General features: G+C 34.5%; 1 protein-coding gene across 1 annotated transcript; it reads right to left on the bottom strand.

Moving 5' to 3' along the window:
• Positions 1–15,791: 15,791 nt before the first annotated feature.
• LOC105217962 (methyltransferase-like protein 17, mitochondrial) lies at positions 15,792–17,561 on the bottom strand. The gene is made up of 4 exons (XM_011193245.3): positions 16,709–17,561; positions 16,429–16,644; positions 16,068–16,354; positions 15,792–15,999 (listed from the first exon to the last, which is right to left on the bottom strand). Exons 1-4 carry the CDS (start codon positions 17,492–17,494, stop codon positions 15,876–15,878), a joined length of 1,413 nt encoding a protein of 470 aa, XP_011191547.1. The 5' UTR covers positions 17,495–17,561; the 3' UTR covers positions 15,792–15,875.
• Positions 17,562–17,585: the final 24 nt, after the last annotated feature.

Raw genomic sequence — 17,585 nt, 5'->3', positions numbered from 1 at the left:
TTACACAAGTGCATCATAATAATGTTATTATTGTTATTTATAATAGAGCGTAGCTCTGTTACACGTGAGTGTATCGATATATGTCCCATCTAAGGACATATTTAGTTACGGCGATTTTTAAATTAAAATCATGGATGCGCGTTTGAGATAACACTAATCTAGAGCTGTATTGTAGCTTCTCATTTTAGGTCTAATTGTATTTGTAATCTATTCTAAGTATGACGATTTAATGCAATAGTCCATTTCGGCAAGTATCATAAAATACTCCTTTCCTCTCCACACTTAGCCATTGATTCCAATCTCCCATATATCGAATTTCAAAACTGATAATAACATCATGAATTATATTGCTCTAAGAGATTTATATTAACTCACGTTTCACAATATTCATACGCTTATAAATTTGGCGATTCGTGATTCATCACAAAGGAAATAAAGAAAGCTCTTAACGACAGAACATTCAACCTGTTAACACTCAACAGTAATTACCTAAGTAATCATAGTATGTATATATAAATACCACATATGATTTCCCCATTTAAAGTCCATAAAAACGTTAGATCTTTCTGCAATAACGGTAGTAATGACCTTTCAGTTAATATTTTAATTACGAGTTAAATACAACCAAATGACTCTTACTCTAGTTGAATGATAATATTTATAAAGGGTGTTTTTTGTGGCTTGGCGCCATCTTCAGTTTAAAATATTCCATGTTTCTCGAAGTAAAGAAGCACAAATATTAATTACTAATTAGAAAAGGCATCATAAAAAAGCTTTAATTTTTCCAAAGTGTTAGAACCGAAACCTTACTTTTACCAAACATGGGCTGAGGAGACCTTGGGCTTTAAATGAAAGCAGGCTTTATTTTTCAAAACAATTTCCATATAGAGTAATGCAGCTGTAACGAACTGGAACATTTCGATACCGTTTCAAAAGTGCAAAACTTCAAGGAGTTCAATATTGACGTTTTCCATCTTGGAACAACATAAATTTTAATGAAACCTTTTTTCAGCGATCTATTATTTGAGTGGTGAATATTTGAAGTAGGATTAATTTTTAGCGTGATTCCTTCAATTTATTGGTTGTATCTCAAATTGCATGAGTCGGTATTGTGTCTTATATCCAAATTACTAATTTTAGTTTTACAGCCACTCGTCAAGATTTTACGAATTTTCGAGTTTTTTGCTGATTGTGGCTTTCTTGAACGACGTGTATTATTTGTCTGGCACGATTACTACGGAATCACTGAATTACTCAATATTGTGTTAAAATACGAAATTCACTTTTTTTCACCATGAACAAAAATAGATTCATTTTGAGGATAATATTTTGATTTGATTGGATGTACAATACATCCAAACACGGATAGAGACAGGATGGTTTGTGCCGAAACTGACATTTTTAAAGATTTCTGCTGCTAAATAGTGCCGCTCGTATGGCACCATTCATAGCTCCGAGTTATAAATATTTATTTTATGTTGGATATCTATAAATACTTCTCTAGAAAGAGCTTCATAGATATTATTCTCTAGAAAGAACTTTTTCTTGATATTAAACCCATTTTGATTTTCTATCCGATTCTTCTACGACTTTAATTTCCCCTGGATACCGACTATGGGGATTCAGTACCTATGGCTGACTCAATGCAGAAAATATCAGGCAATCTCTGAGAAGATAGATTAAAATAAGAGAATAGTGCGACCAAAGCAAAAAATTAATAAAGTCTGTTCAGTACCACTTTAAGACCCATTTTTCTCCATAGCTTAGATGTTAGAATAATTTCGAAGTTCTCCTTGTGCTTATTATCTTCCTTTAATCACATAATTTTGGTACAATATTGTCTCCTAAATAAATAGAGATAGATCGCCCATCAGGATCCCTTCAGATTGAATGTAAAACTTTAAACGTGTTTATCTTAAAACCCAATTTTGTACACATCTTTGAAATAACATTATCTAGTTAGTGAACGAAGGATTTATTTTTTATTTTTATTACAACTATTTTTTCGAGCAAATATTTGGCGAAAATTTGATTTAAAAAATTGTTTTTTATTCAAAGCCTGTCAAAAATTCAAATTATATTTTTTTCTTGGTTCAATAACGTGATTTATCCATGTTTTATGGAGAAATTATTAGCTTATTTATTTTAGATGAACAAATAATGAGCTACGCTGCCCGTTTTTTATTTTTATCATCCCCTCATCAAGGGGGACGAGGTACCAACGGCTCAGTTTTCGAAATTTGTATACTCTCGCAACATGTTGCAAAGAGTGTATCGGAATGGAATTTTTTTAGAAAAGTGGGCGTGACCCGTAAACTACTTAAAATAGGAGTATAACCACAGCTATCTCCCATACGAAGGATATCTTGAAATCTACTAATAGTGCTTTAATTCAATAATGAAAAATTCCAAAGAACCAAAATGTTATGGTAAAGATGCTTTGAATATCGCCGAATTCGGACCATAATATTTCAAAGCCCCAAGAACCGAAAATAAGGACCTCAGTGCTTGTGATCAATTTGCCGAATATGCGGGAAGAATGGTGTGTTAATGCTGATAACGTATGTATCCTTGAAGGTTAATCGGGTAGTTAATCTCTACTTTCATTGGAACGTTAAAGTTACGACTATACAACTATGGGAGGAAAGAGGAAGGTTATAACTACTACTAAGTACAATATTCATATGGGGGGAGGGGTGTTGACCTAATGGATGCTCATCTCGGTCGCCTAAAAATTGTGTTGAAAAGCAGGAAATTGTACATACGCATATTCTATCACTTATTAGATATTTGCATGGTCAATGCTTGGCTACTTTTTAAAAAAGCAAACCCAAATACCCCAATGACACAAAAGGCATTTCGTATGGAAGTATCTTATGTACTGACAAATATGGCAGCTAACAAAAATACGAACAAAAACCGGTCTGGAGTACTAACACCAGTCTCTCGCGCCACAGAACATGGACCACCACAAAATTTTCGTTTCGATGACATTGTTTATTTTCCTGCAGTTCAAAGTCGTGTGAGATGTAAAAAAGAAACATACATGCGAACAACCGTTCAGTGTAACAAAACATATAATTTTAATTATAAATATGCATTATTATATTGGATCATTTTATAAATGAAGATTTTAAGAATTACGTTCATTGTGATATTTTATCTGCACATTATTCAATTTGGTTCACTATGTTTCACATTTCCGTTTTCCATTTGACAATTCTTCTGTTGCCTATTCCCATTCGTGGGTCGTGAACGCTTCAGCCTGTAGTAATCTTGTCTTCTATCATTCTTGCCTTTATGGTACAAATAAAAAAAAACACACAAAAAGTACTTATTTCGTGAGATTTAGTGAGTGATTTCACATAGCCGACGCTTGGTCTTCATATTGGGGGCCGACCTCTTGCATTTAAGGGTTAATAAATCTAAATAAATAAATTTAAATGATTTCGGCCAAGTGATCGCCGCGGGCTAGCTCGAATAAATTCGAGTTCAGAGGCCCAACGGACAACACACGGACTGCAACTTACATCTTGCTTCAGGTTTTTGAGAACAATATTGAACGCCGGTAAGGACGTTATTAAATTTTGATAGAGTGCGGAACAAGACTTAGTACGCGGTAGCGTTTCGCGCCGTCGCAGAAAAATTATATGATTAAGATATGTTGTCACGTTACGAACGGTTGATCACTAAAATAAATAAGAATAGGGAATTCGTAATATTTAACAGAACCTAAATTAAACAAATGCCGGAAATCTATTTTAATTGGGTGTAATCTTCTAAATATTCTTACATTCGATTCACATTTATAAGGCTATCCTTTCTTAAAGGTTATGCGGTTATTAATGAGTTTCGGAGTAATGAAATACATACGTTTGAACATTGGAAACAATTGATTTGTATACTCTCACAACAAAGTTGCTACGAGAGTATAATAGTTTTGTTCACATAACGGTTGTTTGTAACACCTAAAATTAGACGAGTCATATATACCAAAGTGATCAGGGTGACGAATATATTCGAAATCCGGATGTCTGTCCGTCCGTCTGTCCGTCTGTGCAAGCTGTAACTTGAGTAAAAATTAAGATATCTTAATGAAACTTGGAACACATGTTCCTTGGGACAGTGAGAGGGTTGGGCGAAATCGGACCATTGCCACGCCCACAAAATGGCGAAAACCAAAAACACATAAAGTGTCATAACTAAGGCATAAATAAAATTATAAAAGTAAAATTTGGAGTAAAGGATCGCACTAGGAAGGGGCATATTTGGGTGTAGTTTTTTTGGGGAGTGGGCGTGGCCCCGTCAACAAATCGGTTATTTATATATAATTCGCAAACCAATAAAGCTATATAAACCAAACTTTCTGCAGTCGGTTCTCTTACGTACCCCACCACACACCATGAAAATAGTTGAAAACGGATAATAACCACGCCCACCTCCCATGCAAATGTTAGGTTGAAAATTACTAAAAGTGGGTTAACTCGCTAAAGGAAAACGTCAGAAACACTAAATTTCACAGAAATAATACCAGAAAGAAGCTGCACTCAGATTTTTTTACAAAATGGGAAATGGGCGTGGCATCGCCCACTTATGGGTCAAAAACCATATCTCAGGAACTACTCGACCGATTCGAATGAATATTCGAATATATTCGGTATATAATATTTTCTTGACACCCTGATGACACGTGGATGAAATCGGTTCAAAACCACGACAACTTTCCATGTAACTCAATTTTGAACTCCATCTTATTCCTTCACTTTATAATATATACATAAGGAACCAATGAAGATAGTGAAATAAAACTTTACACAAATACTGTATATGATGTGTGGCATCACTTGTGAAAAAATTGTCGAAATCGGACTATAACTTTCAATGCCCCGGATATCGAATATGAAGAACTCAGTGCCCCATGGTAACTTTTCACCGAAAATTTCGGTAAATCTCTTAGGTATCAGTGTGTTTTCTTAATAAAAATATAGCAATAAATTGCGAGTGTATAAAATGTTCGGTTGCACCCGAACTTAGCCTTTTATTACTTGTTTTTAACTAAATTAAACGCCATTTGATAATAGTGATGAACAAGAATCAAAGAGACAATGTTGGGTAATCTATATTTCTGGAATCATTAAATCTGAAGTTTTACTCCTTGAAAGCTTTCGGACTGGATCGAAATTTGCTAACACAGTATACAAACTAGCTATTGGATCTTCCACAAAAAGTACTAAAGACATTTCAAACTCCTTAAAAACATCCATCCTGTGTAATATGAGTACACTACTTACAAGCTTTATTTAAGCCCAGATTTCTTCTACCATAAGATCACACCGAAGCTGATTATTTGCTGTCAACGTCACTGGGTTGATCAAGACAAATTTCTCACACACCTGAAATTTTGCTCAACCGGAAAGTAAACTGGGAAACGGTTCAGCAAGATACAGGCGCGAATGAAAAATGTCGACGTCAACATAGAAATCTCACATATTTGCACACAGATTTGTTCGAATAAAAAATTTACTTTTGTGAAATATAATTTCTCCTTGCAACGTTCTGACTTATTTTGGACGACCACCGCACAAGTCAACGATTTTCAGGTAACTGGTGAACACTATTTTAACGCGACTGAAGCCGTTGGCTAACGCACGGAAAGTAACGCATGCTCATCTGGTCGACAGCCTGGTCTACAGAGTTAGTGAAAATAGAAATTAGAATTAGATTTAACAAATAAAACAACAGATGACCCACCCAACATTGACAGGCCACCACACAAATAAGCGCAACGCAACACAAAAACATTATGTGTCGCAAGCGAAGCGTTAAAGGCGAGGCTGATGAGAATATTGTTAGATAGTTTACTGTAAGGACAGACAAACGGAAAATATTCACCAACGGCGCATGCTTTGTGGCAACAACGGACGTGCCTCATGGCATTTATCAAACACTCACCCACTACGAGCACCTACTTATCAGCACACATACTATGTAAAGTATATAATTCAGCTTATGATATATACCTATATGTGTGTATATGGTGCAAGTATTCATATTTATATAATGTCATACATTTTTTTAAAGGGCTGAGTGACTGAATTTTTCGAAGGGAACGTTGACGTCAGTATTTGCAACTCAGCGCCTGCATACACACACACACACACTCTGTGGGAGGCGGACAAAGCTCAAGCCAACTAATGAATCCACCTCATCAACACTGGGGGCATTAAACTTCCCTCTGGTATGCCCATTGATATTACTTTGCTTATACCATCTTAAAAATATACATATGTCATACTAGCATATGTAGGTGTGTATGTGGAGGATTTTCGCCAAACTATCCCCTAGCTTGGTTTATAACATTGCCATCAAACAAACAGAATGAACATTTAAATGTTATTAGAGTCATAACACACCTTGTTAAGGCCAATCCCTAAAATATGCTAAAGCCACGAGTATCATAATATACGATGACGTTATCGTCAGCAGACACACAACTATATATACCCATGCATATGCGTATGTATGTATGTATTAGTGGTAAGGAAGGAAAGCGCTTCTAGGCACACCTCAACGCGCGCTCGGCTCATGCCACACTCGCACGCATGTCCTTACTTTACCTCTGTCAAGAAGAAACCTCTACGCTTACCACACCCTCATCAGGTATCATAGTTATCTATGTATATAAACACATGTGCATGAACCACATTTAGACGGTCATCCCCTACTGACTAACTTTTTGATTCTTTCTTTTTAAAAGAGGGAACTGAACACAAATATCCACATACATATGTACATGTATTTTTCGCGTTGGATGACAACACCTTTTATTCTATTAATCCATTAAAGGGAAAGTTTCAAATGGTACTAGCTGAACCAAAAACAAAACGATCAAAAAATTCATTATAAAAGCGGAATTGTCATTGAGAAGCAAGCAAGCAAGCAAATATACGTTTACATATGTATGTATGTATGTATGTATGTATGCATTAAAATAGCAAATATATGTACATAATCGCAAATGCAACAAAAGAAAGCCATATAGCCAACTGACTGAAAATGGGATCGGCATCACTTACTCAACTATACAATCATTTGTCACCGCCAAACTGTCCTATTAATTGCTATTACACCAAAGACTAAAAAGAAAAGCAATCAGGCATACATGTAGCTTATACATATGTATACATATATCCATTGTACATCGTATCGTATAATGTACTACGTAATCATACGCCAAGGAACTTAAAGACAACTTGTTAAGCAGAAAACTCAATAAATTACTCAGTCAAACCATCTGTAGCATCACTTTTGTCAGCTACACAGTTTTAATGAAACAAAACCAAAACAATTAAAAACACTCATGAAAATGTTCACTTACAACTTCGTTATAAAAAGCCGCAGTTCAAAAACTAATTTTAAAATTACAATCAGTTGTGTGTCGTTTTTGAGACTTTTCAGCATTCTTGTGGTTTCTAAGGGAGCTTTTGTGAGCCTTACAACTACTAACTGGCTTCTTACGTTTACGTTACACCTTAAGGAACAACTATGGTTAGAAAAAGCTTTTAGCTTAATTATAAATGTTCCCAAAACTGAGATTTGAAAAAAGAACCGATGCCTCATATGATTGTTATGTACTCCTCCACTCTCTTTCACCTATGTATGTGCGGTATAAAAGCATCGATAGAAATGCAACAAGTGTGTTGGGATTAGATGATTCATAACTTCATAGAGAAGTATAAGTTATGAAAACTAATTGAAGCGAAGGAAATTGATCTCGTTCGAATTCGTTAAAAGGTCTAGTAAAGACAGGATTGTGACCACGGTAGATAACGATGTTATTTTCATCTTAGTTATCGCTCTCCTTCGGCATACATACGTATGTACCACTCTCTAGGTAAATATATTTTCGTAATTAGGCATCAAACCGCAATGTTAATGGCCAGCTATTAAATTGTTAACCAATTCTTTTCTAAGTGAACTAATTAATTATTTATCGACTTCCAACGAAGAGTGAAACTGTGAAACGACATTGCTTACATAGCAACATTATATCTGAGAATCGTAAAGGGGAAAAGTGGCAACAAGTATTAGAAATATTGATAGAAAATTGGCAAGTTTTTTCAACTCGATACAAAAATTCTCTACTCTGAGGCTTGAAATACATGTACATATGTATGCATAGTGTTAATGAGTAACATAGAGCGTACCCTAAAATCCATAATAATAATGTAACAAATATCGGTCCCAGCTAAACATTAATATATGTAGGTATGTATGTATGTACATAGACATTTTCTAATTGCTCATTAATTTAAAAATGTAGAGGATATTAATATTATTAAACATTATATTTTGGATAGTTTAAGCTTCAAGACAAATCAAATCAAGAAAGATTAACAAATTTCGAAACTGAAATAGCGAAAACATTTCACCCTACAATATATTTGCATAAAATATATTTACGAGACATTATAATATTCCGCACTATGTTGGCTGGAATATAATAATTTTGTTCAACTAACGATTGTTTGTAACACATAATACTAATCGAGATAGACACAGAGTTATAAATACAAGAATTATTAGGTTCAGGTACAAGTATCACAGATAACAATCCATATTAATATTATAAATGCGAAAGTAACTCTGTCTGTCTGTTGCTCTTTCACGCCTAAACGGCTGAACGGATTTTGATGAAATTTGGTATGGTGATAGATGATAACCTAGAAATGGTCATAGGCTATAAATAATCACGCCATCGTTCTTAGGAAAGTTGGCAGTAGGCAGATAACTAAATTGAGTTAGTGATTTTTAGTCGTTTTTGTTGGGACTTTTGCTTTTTCACGTCTAAACGGCTGAACGGATTTTGATAAAATTTAGTAAGATGGTTACCTAAAAACGGATATTTGATCAAAATGATCACGTCATCGTACTTAGGGGGTAGGAAGTAGGCAGAAAACTGAATTGGGAGTTTTGCTCTATCATATTCCGGACGAAGTCGCGGGTAAAAGCTAGTTAAAAATAAAAGAGTAAAAGACAAATATTAATGTGGTTGTATATCGGGATGTTCTACAGTCCCCAACTTAGATGACTTTCACCCATATAATATCTTATACTACGTTCGGACCGACATTGAAAACCTCTTGAAAACACAATTTGTGGATTGTGGAACCAAAGTCGTTCTGACCGACATTTTGTGTTTTCGATGCGTTTTCATTGACAATTCACAAATTCATTTGTTTGTTTACATATGAGCATTTTTATACTCCCGCAACGTGTTGCTAAGAAAGTTTCAAAGTTTTGTTCTCATGTTGTTTGTAAGTTATAAAACTAAACGATATAGGGTTATAAATATCAAAATGATCAGGATGACGAGACGAGTTAAAATCCCTCTGTCCGTACAAGCGATTACTTAAGTAAAACTTTTGATATATTAATGAAACTTCAGGAATTACATCATCTTTCATATAATGATTTTTGTTTTCTAGTCGACTTTGTGCCCAATACATGAGTCGAGTTGCATTTAATTTTAAGGCGCTTTAATAGGGTGACATTTTTTGTTCTTTAATCATGTAAAAAATGGAGCACATTCAAAAAGGTAATGCAGCAAGTGTGTAATGTTAAAATATAAAAAGTCACCATTCGAGAAAAGAAAAGAAAACACGCTTAATAACATTAAACAAATAAATTGCGAGAGTATAAAATGTTCGGTCACACGTGAACTTAGCCCTTCCTTTATTATTTTAATTTCTGTTTCTCCATTATTTTGACAAAGTAGGGGAATTTGTTTACAATATCAAATGACAATTTAGAGCTGGCAAAATATGTCTTACAATAATATCGACTAAACTAGAGCAGACATCGATTATAATGAGTGGAAAGTAAGTTTTCAAGAAGTTTTCAGCGAAAACTGTGATTTCGTTTCACAGATTTTGCATGGTTGAAAACACAAGTTTTCGAATGAAAACACAAGTTTTCGAATGAAAACACGTTTTCAAAGTCGGTCTGAACGTAGTAACAGTTTCGGATAATATTCTATACATATCAAAATGATCAGGGTGACGAGAAAAGTTCAGAAAAGATCCGGACGTCTGTCTGTCCGTCCGTCCGTGCAAGCTGTAACGTAATAAGACGTATTTCTTTGCACCATAAGAAGGTTAAGTTCGAAAATGGGCGTAATCGGACCACTGCCACGCCCACAAAATGGCAAAAACCGAAAACACTTAAAGTGCCATAACTAAGCTATAAATAAAGCTATGGAAGTAAAATTTGGTATGAAGGATCGCACTATGAAGGGGCATATGTGGATGTAATTTTTTTGGGGAAGTGGGTGTGGGTTTTTTGTACATATCTCGCAAACTACTAAAGGTGTATCAAGGAAACTTTCTAGAGTCGTTTCTTTTAGGTACTACTTTATACTTTATACTACAGTCCAAAAATGGAGGAAATCGGATTGTTACCACGCCCACCTCCCATACAAAAGTTATGTTGAAAACTACTAAAAGTGGGTAAACTCATTAACGAAAAACGCCATAAACACTAAATTTCACATAAGAAATGGCATATGGAAGCTGCACTCAGATTTTTTTACAAAATGGAAAATGTGCGTGGCATCGCCCACTTATGGGTCAAAAACCATATCTCAGGAACTACTCGACCGATTTCAATTAAACTTGGTTTGTAATAGTTTCCTTACATCCCAATGATATGTTGTCAAAATAGACCAAAACGCTTCACAACCACGCCTACTTCCTATATACCAGAACTTTGAAGACGATCTGAATCGTTTACTTTACAATATATAAAGTAAGCACTAGTGAAGATATCGATGCAGAACTTTGCACAAATACTACGTTTATAGTGTGGCAGTCCCATTCTAAAAATCACCGAAATCGAACCATAGGTTGTCAAGGCCCCATATAGGGAATATGAGGACCTCGGTGCTTCTAACCTAATATTAGGGTTTCCAACTTTCAATGGACTTTATACAATATATATGACGAATATGTGGGTCAAAGGAAGAGAAAAGGTTTGTTTTTTTGTTTGTTTGCCTCGAATAGGCTCCGAAACTACTGAACCGATTTGAAAAATTCTTTCACCGTTGAAGGCTATACTATCCCTGAGTGACATAGGCTATATTTAGTTTAAAAAAAATAGGGTTCCTTACCAAAACTCCGATAATGTAAAAAAATACCAAAAAGCTTTCTTTAATCGCGAATGCTGCGAAAACGATTGAAGATATAACAAAGTGATGTACTACAATTTTGTAGAACTTATCATTATCTACAAAAAACGTTTTCACAATAAGCGATTTTATATAAAAAAAATTAATTAAAATACCACTACTTGAAAAGGCTCTTTATTTGTACCTTAGTATTAATCCTTATCGAAATAAATGATTTATTATTTAAGATCGCTTCAAAACCTTTATATAACTTTTTGAATTATTAGATTCTGGCATTCCATTCAAATGATATCACGAGTTAAAAATTTGGAAAATGCGTTGTAGAGTTGTAGGCGTCACTCCGGCACCGGGGTACGGGGGGGTGTTAGAATCATTCGCGCGGTCTGCTCCCTACTGAATGGTCGTGTGCGGAGTTAAAAAAATTGTCGCTTGATAATAATATAATATAAAAATGAATTGCTGTTCGTTTGTGCCGCAAAAAAACGAGAACGGCCAAACCGATCTGGCTAATTTTAGTCTTGAAATATTCGTGGAAAGCCAGAAAAAGATTAGAAAGTGAGTAAATATGGAAAAAATGCGAGGAAGATAATAATAAGAGAATTTTATTCGAGTTGACAAGAAAAATATAAAAAGAGAAAACAAAAAAATAATATTTTGAAGGTTATCAATGTTGCTTTGTTAAAATATTTTTGTGATTGTTCAATTGTATAAGGTTGTGTCGATAGCCCAAAACAATTTGTAACAAATAAGGAAAGGCTAAATTCGGGTCCAACCGAACATTTTATACTCTCGCAATTTATTGATGTAATTTTATTAAGATAACACATAATTTGACATATATTTTCGCCATAAAGTTCAATAGAAAATCATCATATATAGTATATGAGGGCTGATGTAATTCCAGAACCAATTTCACTCATTTTCACCACCAAGATTAACGGGGATAGGGGCAACTTGTCACCTGTTAGTAGGCAAACAAACGGCACATTCGGCCTTGAAATTACTCCTAAATTGGAAATGAACGAAACACCAGTCGGCAAAATCGCCAAAAATAGCGCTTTAACGAAAATTTTCCAAATATTCAAGAAGTCGCTGGAGGTACTGCACAGGACTTTAAAAGATCTTGATTGTCGATGAACGTTTTTGGTGGAGCCAGGATTCTGTTAGCAGGTGATTTACGCCAGACTCTTCCAATTATTCCTGGATCAACTGTTAATGACGGGCTAATCGCATGCCTAAAATCATTTAATTTGTGGCGACACATAAAGAATCGCCAATTAACAACTAACATATGAGTGTTTTTGCAACAACATCAAATTGCGATTGTGGAAGCAGTTGGCAGTTGACACCTCGATGGATTAATAGCATTTCCAACAGATTTCTGTCACTTCATTAACTTGAAAGAGAAGTTTTCCTGACATAAAACCTCAATATGATAACCGCAAATGACTGATTGAATGACCTATATTGGTGGTAAAAAAACAAATATATCGATGATCTTAATGCGACAATTTAGAATTTCGGTACAAGAGAGTTGACACAGCTACAAACCAGGATGACGTAGTCAATTATCCCAAACTATTTAAAATAGCCTGTACTATAACCATTCACTTTGCAATTAAAAGTAGTGTGAGTTGTCATCATGCTGCGTAACATAAATCAACTTCGAGAAATCAATATCGTCGCCGAAGTCAAGATTGGACCAACTTAATTTAATGTATACCTTAGCTACAAAAAAGTGTGGCCAGGTCTGCTAGTAATATTAATAAAGTTAAATAAATAAATTGCGAGAGTATAAAATGTTCGGTTACACCCGAACTTAGCTCTTCCTAACTTGTTTTACTTATTTTTAATTTTTCGCAGTGCTTAATTTAATCCTTCATTATTATTATATGCCTATGGCGTAGTAAGTAGTTCATTCGATGTTATATTAACATACTCAATTGGAGGCTCAAGAATTAACTATTAACACTACTTATTGCCTCTTCATATCTTAATATATAAAAATCACGTGTCACATTGTTTTTTTCGATGGACTCCTAAACTACTGAACCGATTTTAATGAAATTTTTAACACTGTGTGCAGTTTGGTCCAACTTGAAAGATAGGATAGTTTATAACTCTCCTTATAGTCGCATTATTTATTTATTGCAAATTATTTGTTTATTATTAGCAAAGAGCTATCCACCAGTTGGTGGCGCTAAGTACGCTATGTAACAGTAGATGGCGCTATATTTCTTTTTAAATGTTCATGGATTTAGGCTGTCATAACAAAAGCTGCCACTTGCTAAAAACATTAAATGAAAATGCGTTGTTTGAAGTTTATATTATTTGTGGTAAAGTTATACGAATCTATGACTCCCAATATTCTAAATTTAAGAAAAAATCACATACAATCCGTGAAATAAATAAAGTTATGTACATATGTATGGTCAGACAAATAAGCAATGAACAGAGTTCAAAAAGCGTTTTAACTATTTCAAATAAAAATTGGGCGGGGCGAAGTTCGCCGGGTCAGCTAGTAATACTATATAGCAAATTTAACTTAATTATTTTTCTGAACTAAACATTATCCTCATGCGGCTTTAAATACTTGAATCACATTAGTCGTATAACTCCAAAGATGACATTTATTCGACCATTCTTTAGTTTAGTATTCTCAAACGTTTTTACAACTATTACATATACCCAGAAATTGACATTGAACGAAAAGAAGTGTTTTGAGTGATTTTGAATATTCAATTCAATGTTCCTTCCGGCCATGTTTTGATTTATTTAGTGTTAAAAATATTAACGAATCACAAAATTTGCAAGTATTTCCGCTCTAATGAAGCTGCCTGGCGTATGTTCGGTTTCCCATTTACTGTGGATCTCAAAAACAGTCGCTTGATCGTACTATAGATCAACCAAAAAATATGCTCACAGAATATTCGTACCAAGTACAAGGTTTTTCTTTGCATGCACCAGATTCAATTAGCAAAACATTCCTTCCTTCGCTCCTTCTTGCTGGAATATGATAAAAAGTAGCATTGCATTGGACGTTGCATCATCTGACATCGCAGCAATCTTATTAGATGCAGATGCATTTAAACTGCCATTTAACATTCAAAATAACACAAATGCAAACATAAAACAACAATCGTCCGTGGCCACGGCGATGAAACAGTATTTGAGTTGAATACACTATGGACCACAAACATTCGCTAGGCATTGGATAGGGTATTGAAGATATAAAAAAACGAAAAACTCTTTGGCTGCGCTCTATTTCCCGTTTCAGGTGACACTTTCCGTTATTCCACATTCTATGTATGTATGCTGAGCACTACTTTGCCGAAACTTTCTCAAAACAACTGATATTGGCAGTAGTAAAGTTTCTGTACATGAAAGTACTGGATGCATAGAATTACGGACAGATTTCTACACAATAATCAACTCGCAAAATACTCTCTTTGACTAACCAAAAATATTTCACGCTCCTAGAAACTGACTTTTCCTATTTTAAAAATTTGTTTAGAGATTTGCCATTGTTTTTCCATCATTACTTTTTACAACTGCCCGGGTGATTAAATTTTGAATTGAAGGACAAAACTAATCGGACATCAATAAATTAGGAAACTTGCGGCTGCCAGGATTACGCGTCTCGAAAGCAATATTCAACAAGTAAGAATAAATTGAAGTCATTTAAAAGCCTTGGTCATTAATTTCCTGAAATTATCTTATCGCCTTTTTAGATCAATTAACCGGCCTCTGCTCGATTAAAACGCTTATTAATATCCATTTACCATACAAACTAAAATCCACATTTGTTTCTAATTGAATTTTAATCGACTTGAAAAAGAAATGCAACTCTGAGATAAAGACCGTATTTGTTGTTATATACGTACACGTTCTTTGTCTCCGATCGGCTGCATTTTTTGATAAAAAGCATTAATACTACTCGACAGTAGATGTCCCTGCTAAAAATAGCATAAGTTGATGAAACTTACCAACTTGTTATGAAAAGCAAAAACAAAAATGTATAGTATAAAGGCTGATCGATTAGCCGGCTGTGTGAAAGGCAAAAACTGGTTTCTCAATCAAAATTTTAATTGATCAATTAATTTGGCTGTGTGAAAAGACTATTAAACTAATATAACAATATTTAATATTATTAATCCATACATTTGAAAATATGTTCTTCACTGAAAACGTTGAACAAAATTTAAAAATAAAAACAGATATGTGCTTACCTGATGAAAATAGTGAAAACATGTGAAATAATAATTGTTGTTTTATTTAGTAGAAAAGTTATTAATTAATAACATTATAAGCAAAATCGGCTTTTTCCTGGGTATTGGACCAGGCTTAATTTTTCTGGGAGATTGAGTCATAAGTAACAAAGTCCATTCATCGATTTTCGAAGTTAGCTTCTAAAATCGAAATATTTGCCTTCGAAGATTGAAAAGAGCGAAAATTGTCGTTTGAGCACAATGTACATTTCAAAAATCACAGTAAAGATGAACTAAAATCGAAATGATTTTATATCATAAAATATTAAGTGAATAGCAACAGCAAAATATCGACTCTTCATTTCACAATACTACATTTGATTGACATTAGCAAATACTTAATAATTAATTATATATTCAGCAAAATGAATATGGATTTATTTATTTTTGGTTCCTCTTAAGTATACATATAATTTTATAATTTACTCATCTTCATTTCTTCCTTCCTTATTCCTTAATGTTTTTCTAATTGTTGGCAATTGATCACCCAATTTAATTGGTAACCTGTCACCCCAATCACTGACCTTGGCACATCGATAGGCATGTCTTCAAGAGAATATATAAAATGTATCAGTCAAACATTTCAAAAGCACATAGTTATACAATAATATTACCTCCCATGTTTAGAATGTGTAAATATTACTTCCTGCAATTTGGCATCCTCTGTACACATCCTACATATTATGTGTTTGGAGCGCAATAATGTTGGTCGTACCAGCCTTGGCCACTTACGAGTGGGATCTGATATCTCGCCTTTCTTTAGAACGACGTAAGAATAACGCGTAATGTGGCGGTCATCTTTTACACCACCCAATTGTAAAGGGACATAACCAACTTCAAAGTTGCAAGGTGTGCGATCAGCGTTATTAGCAAATCGAGGACATGTTAAGTTGTGGGAACACTTTAAGAAAACAAAAATATATATCAAATAATATTATAGATTTTATTCAAAAAATATAATAGAAATATATTTACCGGTGCAAAAACATGACCCTTCAGTTCCTCGCTCTCCAGACTTAAAATAAAATCGCGAGCTTCGTTGATTAACTCACTTCCGCGTCTAGTACCTTCTTCGACAATGACCATGTAACCACTGCATTTCTTCCATAGGTTGAGTAAAACATCTTTGCGGCTATCCGCGCTTGGTAGCTCAAAAAGAGTGTATGACAATACAACCAAATCATACAACGTCTAAAAATAAAAATAATGTTTAATAAATTTACTGATAAGAGAAAACAAATTATATGCTCCATACCTCCAAGGCAGGTAGAAACTGTCTGTAGTAAACATTGCGCAATAATAATTGTTGGTTTTCATTTCCCTCACGTAATATTAATTCAGACAGATCATTCATATTACGGGAACTATCAACATTGTAATACTCAAATATAGTATCTTTCCACAAATTACTAGCCGCCCACATGCCAGTACCCACACCCGCACCAAAGTCAAAGTAGCTTCTGGGCTGGAACGATTTATCACGTACTCTTAATTCATTTAATATATTCGTTAGTACACCGTATTCCTTTGCCCCGCGCCCAATTGCGTAAACCAATGCCTCATATGAACCATATTCAATCGGCTTCCAAGCATAGTTTCGTTGTGCCACCATGCGCTTAATTAACTTGTCTCGTTTTCTCCTCCAATGAACACCGCTTTCTTCTCCTAATAAAGACAACTTCTCCGGCGGCATGCGGCGGTCAACTTCTTCCATAATGGATTTCATTTTCAAATTTAATTCTTCTTGTTCAATCGGAGGATGCCGGGAATTTATATATTGATCAAGTTGTTTACAATCTTTCAACAGTGTTTTCACCGGATAATCTCCTATGACGCGTTCCAAAGCATGGCGCAAGTTTATCGGTATCTCGATTTTCCCTACTTTTGCTATTCCAGGATGATGCCGTGCTTTAATCTCTGCATTCTCCAATTTTTCAATAAGATTCGGTTCCACTTCCACAGCAATTTTGCATGTGTTTCGAACGAAATGCTTTGAAATTTCATATCGCAGACCGCTAACCAACCTAAATCCGGCGTTCATAACTTTATTAAAACTTTTTAAAAATTACTTAAATTGCATGATACTGGAAATCAGCTGTTTAGATTATAATCAGGGTTACCAGTTCTCTCAT

The sequence above is a fragment of the Zeugodacus cucurbitae genome, chromosome 3, assembly GCF_028554725.1.
Source record: "Zeugodacus cucurbitae isolate PBARC_wt_2022May chromosome 3, idZeuCucr1.2, whole genome shotgun sequence".
In the NCBI taxonomy this organism is placed as follows: Eukaryota; Metazoa; Arthropoda; class Insecta; order Diptera; family Tephritidae; genus Zeugodacus; species Zeugodacus cucurbitae.
Note: the sequence above shows the minus strand (reverse complement) of the source record. Positions and strands in the feature narration are given on the sequence as shown.

Coding starts and splice junctions, on each gene's coding strand:
- LOC105217962 (XM_011193245.3), bottom strand. CDS start 17,494: ATGAACGCCGGATTTAGGTTGGTTAGCGGTCTGCGATATGAAATTTCA. Junction 16,645..16,708: donor AGTTTCTACCTGCCTTGGAG/GTATGGAGCATA, acceptor TTTTATTTTTAG/ACGTTGTATGATTTGGTTGT. Junction 16,355..16,428: donor AGGGTCATGTTTTTGCACCG/GTAAATATATTT, acceptor GTTTTCTTAAAG/TGTTCCCACAACTTAACATG.